Below are 5396 nucleotides of genomic sequence, written 5' to 3'. Positions count from 1 at the left end.
GTCCATGATAGCCCGTATCAATGACCATATTAGTCATGTAAACGCTCTCAGCATCGGCAGAAGACTCAGATCTTGGTCGTCTCCATGTGTCATGATCGCCTGCATTGCCGCCCAGTTGTGAAAACGATAACATGCCTGTGTGATTAACGGCTGTGTTCTCATCGCTAGGGAAATGTGAGAGAAGAAAACGATTGAGAAAAAGTCGGAGAAGTGTGCAGCTTTATATTTTTTTTTTTGCGCGTAAAATAGGCCCACAGAAAATCTCTACATTCTTCAAATAATTTCTAGTTTAAATTCAAGGTAGACAAGTTTTGGGAGCACAATTCTACTAAATTGTTTCTCCACTCTACTATTTTACCCACCTTGAGTTCGAACGTTTGGACGAATCCTTTTTGCCCGCTTGCAAATTGGGCAGATCCTTTTGTCGCTTTTTTGTCTCTCTCCAAATGCGATAATACAAAAAGCACATAATTGTTACCGGAAAATAGAATGCGGCCAGTGCAGTACCAAAAGTAATATACTGATTGGTCTCAATAAATTGTATATAGCACTCGTATTGCGGTACGGTACGTTTACCCTCAATATATGGCCAACTGTAAATCCAAGGTGGCCACAATAGCAGGCTTACGCCCCAGGCAGCGCCAATCATGACAGCTGCTCGATTGGTGGTACGTTTAGCGCGATATGTCAAAGGTCGTGTAACGCTAAAATATCTATCAAAACTGATTATTAGCAAATTCAATACCGAGGCATTCGATGCCAAATAGTCCAGCGCCAGCCATGTATCGCAGATATGTGGACCAAGTGGCCAGTAGCCTAAGATCGTGGTGACTGCAAAAAGTGGCATTGATATGAGACCGATGGCGAAATCGGCAATGGCCAGCGAGAATAGAAAGTAATTACTGATTGTTTGTAGTTGTTTATCGATTTTGAATGAGATCATAACCATAACATTGCCCGCCACTGTGAGTATGCTGAGTATGGCGGCAATTATGCCCATGAACACCATTGAGGAGACCGAATAGCGTGGTCCCTTCGGTTCGTATATGCTAGTGGTGTTCGTTTGATTTTGTGCTATTTCATTATCTAAGATAATTACTGTGGTGACATTATCCAGCATAACGGTAAAGAAAACGGAAGGCGCTATTGTGGTTGTGGTTGTCGTAGTTGTTGTAGTTGTAGTCGTCGATGTGCTCGTTGTGCGGAATGAAGGTGCTAAAGGTTCCAGTATGCTAGGCGGCCCATGTGCCGGCATAGCTAGTCTTGCCAAATCGAAAGTGCCCATTTGGATTATTTTATTTATGTTTTTAAGCGTTTATGAGTTTTTGTTGTTTATGTTGTTTATGTGTTTTTTTTTTTAATCTTTATTAATTACTATTTTTTATGTTCTCTGATAGTTTCGTGCAAATGTATTGCTGTTGTTCTTTAATTAAAGCTTTTGTTTGCTAAGTACCCAGATGATTAAGCTGTGTTCAAAGCCATCCAACAAATGTATGTATATGTGGGAGTGTATTACCCATTAACTGGATCTGGAAAATCGGAATATTATTAATATAGATACATACATATATACATACAATACATGAAGAAAAAGATTGTATTATAATGTTTGAACGATTTTATTTCGATAGGAACCAAACAGCGTTAGTATAGTGAATATTAGGAGCTCGGCATACCTCTCAACTGTGCTTTGCGCTAACAGGATTTTGAGACGGCGTAATACCAAATACTTCGATAAAATTTAATTGAAACTATAATGAAACCTCGATAAAATGAACCATGATAAAACGAAAAGCTCAATACCCTCGTTGCTGCGAAATTTTCAAAAAAGACATAACGAAGAAATTTTGAGCATGATAATAATAATAAATTGGCGCTTACACAACATGTTAGTGTTTTTTCCGAGCTTCTTCTCCGATTTGTGGCGTGCGCTTTAATGTTGTCACACAAAGGTGAGGGAGCTATAGTTTTATGGGGACTCTGAACAGCGATTGTATTTTTATGAGAAGCAGTTATTCATAACAAAATATCCTTGGAGATTTGCCATTGCCTGCCAAAGGGCGACCGATATAAGAAAAAAACTTTTTTATGTTTTATTTCTTGGTGTTGGTCGGAAACTGGGCTCGAACCCAGGCCCTGCGGATTATATTGACGGTTAGAGTCCTGTTATAAAAACAACGAATCTATACTTAAAACGAAGTTTGTCAAAAATTCTGAATTTTTCGTTGCATAGAAATTTTGTTATTCCATAAATATAACGAAACTATAGATATACCTACGAATTTCCACTTCGTTATATCGAGGTTTAACTGTATTTATGATTCTTAGAGTCTGCAGCTGGCATATATTTGAATAGAAATAGTAAAAAAGACTGCAAATGTGGTAAGTACCATGGCTTGTTCTCCTTCTAAACTCCCTTTCATTGAAGACGGTTTAGTTTGGTAATGATGAACTCGAAATGACTTCAGCAATCCGGTACGGAGTTTTGCTCCAAATTTTCTGAGGTAATTTTTTTTTTTTATCAGGCTAGCGTCAACGGGTATTATGCCCGCAGGAATACATATACATACACGAATAAAAGTGTCGGGGTTGGGGATCAGACTTTCCTTTCCTTATGTATTTTGAAGCGTTTTGCTTCAAAACGTTAGGATTTTTTACTAACCTCAAAAAACATGGCGGGTATTATTGACGTTCAGAAGAATCTTGACGTGATGGAGATTCGTGATCAGCGCATGGGATAGTCTCTGAGCTTGTTCGAGTTACAATCGCAGCCGCAGTGTTGCGCGAATTATTAAAGCATCACGTTTTGTGTGCATTTTTAACAACGTATTATCAGTTGGGCAGTTGCAACAGTGTTGCAAATTTTCATCAGTACGACAGTTATGTCGCTTTTATTACGTGGCTCGAACATGAAATCTCATTCCTCTAGTATTTTTACAATGGACTGAAGTGGCTTCGACTTAAATGACTAAAAAATGTACCTAATTTTTATAAATGAACTACAGTGTTTTGGGTGCCAAAGGTAATACAAATAATTCCTCCACTTGACATCACCATAGACATCATGAGGAGTTAGAACAGAATACTTTAGACTAGTTTTCTATTTATGCTAAAATAAATTAGCCTTCCACAAAAAAATCTCATTAAGCAAGCACTAAATTTTGTGAAAAAGATAGTATAGTAAATTGTTGAGGTTTAAATAACTAGAAACAGTGTTCACCTCTCTTCTGCTCCAGTCGATACTACATAGTCACAGCTTTCTTCATCAAATTGTTCGTATGCGCTATAAAAAGCGAAATTAAAGAAAAAATGGAGGGCCAAAAGGCCTAAAAGTATGCTAATCGAAACAAGAAGTAGAACAAAACTTAATGCATTTTGAAATTCGCAGATATGTATGCACAAATTAATTTGCGAATCAAACGTATATATGTACATTCATATATGTGTATATGTAAATATGTATGTGTATGTCAATGCTTTTCTCAGCACATAATACCTTTTGCGTTGCCTTTCAGGAGGAAACTTCACTTTCAATTCAATACATCCGATATGGAGATCGATTCGATGCGTCAAACTGCATTTGTAAATGTCACCGGATGTCGCTTGGTAGGTTGATATTGTATGGTTGATATTGGTATGTATACCACGGTTGCCACTGTTGGTTGTTTCCAACCAACTTTGGTTTTATTTATTTTTATTTTTTTTTTGTAGTTTTTTCTCTGCTTTGGCTTTCGTTTTTTTTAATTAGAACTTAGCAACTTTTTTCTTCACAAAAAGTATTATTGCATACCGAATGCCAAAAATGAATAAACGAATTTTTCAAATTCCTATTTTTAATGTAACATGTTTTATATGCACACCTAAAAAGTAAAAAATGTAATTAAAGCTTATTTCCAACAAAATTAGTGAAGTCGTTTTTAATGTGACTGGTCTAAGACTTGCTCAACAATAGTGTTTTAAGGCTTTTGAGATTGAGAATACGGGAAAAATAGTTTCGTTGGATAAAAAAATTTCCTTGAAATTTCAAATGACCTTCAAAGGGAGGGGGTTTTCAATTTTTTCCTCTTTTGACCTGAAAATAATTTGCAGTGAACTTTTTAAAAAGTTTTAACAACACATTTTTGCTGCTCATGCTTCCAGGAATCCTTTTCCATGGTCGCAGGTTCCAAAAAAACGCATTTTAATTTTTTTTATGAATTCATGACTAGCCGTGCTCGTTCTCGAGATATTAGAATTTGTCACGAAAAAAGTTCAATTTCCACACTGTGTGGCGTTATTGTCGAAGCTTTTAAAAATGTTTTACTGTACGAATCGCAACATATTCGGAAATACGTACATTGGCTAAGTTCCAAGAGTAACTGAGAAAATACTACTTTTGGTTAACTCACAGGTTATTCACATTCGAATGGGGCACACGAGAATTATTATTTTTGACCTAAAAAGAAACTTGACAGGTGGCGCTAAGTGGTGCCGCCCCATCAATTCTTTCGAAAAACATAGAAGTTCATGTAGGGCTTTAATTTGTTCTATGTAATATTTGTAGACACAAATAAGGAAAAAATGAAAAATGGTCGTGATTGGTTTATTTTAAAGCATACCTCCCATACAAACCTACTTCAAAATCGCCTTAAAATGCTATAAAAAGCGCATCGATGAGAATATAACTCTGAAAGTTCGTCTTTCTGTTCATAAATAATAATATTATAAGTAAACAAACTAAAAATGGGTATGGTCGGTTTATTTTAAAGTGTATCTCCCATACAAACCTAACCTCAAAATCGCCTAGGAGTACCGAAAAAAGCGTACCAATGAGAATATGACCCCGAAATTTTGTCCATCTGTTCATAATACTACGATAAGGGAACACTCTAAAATGCAGGAGATCGTTCGCAACAAAATTTAAAAAAATCAACGCCAATTCGTAAATTGCACTTATTCACATTATAAAGCTCAAAATTTGTTGAATTTTCCTAAATTTTGTGGTGAGTTTGCAACCTTGATTTATATGTGGGGTGTTCACAGTTCGTTCCAAATTGTGTCTGAAAATGTAGACGTCTACATTTTCAGACATCTTTAGCATCAAACTGTGAGCACCCCTTTCTAGCANTTTATATGTCGCCTTTCGATTTTGTTTCTGAAAAATTGTAATTATTTAACTTAATTACCAATTCGTAATATTTGTTATTTCTTTTCCTTGATTTGTTTCTTTTCATCAGAAATTGCGCTAAAATTAAATGCAAATACAGAAAACGTGCCCAATAAATAAAAAAAAATGTGATTAGTATTGCCATAATGCAGTCCTGCTGCGAGGTTGCAAAATGTAGACGCGTAAAAAACATACCATACATACAAAATGTAGACGGCGTCGTTTTCCAATTTTGTATGGGAAACAACAA

General features: G+C 35.9%; 1 protein-coding gene across 1 annotated transcript in view; it reads right to left on the bottom strand.

Moving 5' to 3' along the window:
* mAChR-A (muscarinic Acetylcholine Receptor, A-type) overlaps positions 1 to 1836 on the bottom strand; it is a 5358-nt gene extending 3522 nt beyond the window's left edge. Inside the window, exons 1-2 of the mRNA XM_017631342.1 lie at positions 363 to 1836; positions 1 to 164 (exon numbers count right to left, since the gene is read on the bottom strand). The exon at positions 1 to 164 is cut by the window's left edge and continues 15 nt beyond it. Of these exons, the coding sequence (XP_017486831.1) occupies positions 1 to 164; positions 363 to 1285 (1087 nt within the window). The 5' untranslated portion in view covers positions 1286 to 1836. The remainder of the gene's footprint in view (positions 165 to 362) is intronic.
* Positions 1837 to 5396: the final 3560 nt, after the last annotated feature.

Source organism: Rhagoletis zephyria, unplaced genomic scaffold (genome assembly GCF_001687245.7).
Source record: "Rhagoletis zephyria isolate East Lansing unplaced genomic scaffold, Rhagoletis_zephyria_1.1 Rzeph_scaffold_08670, whole genome shotgun sequence".
Lineage (NCBI taxonomy): Eukaryota > Metazoa > Arthropoda > Insecta > Diptera > Tephritidae > Rhagoletis > Rhagoletis zephyria.
This window is presented reverse-complemented; position numbering and strand designations above follow the sequence as displayed.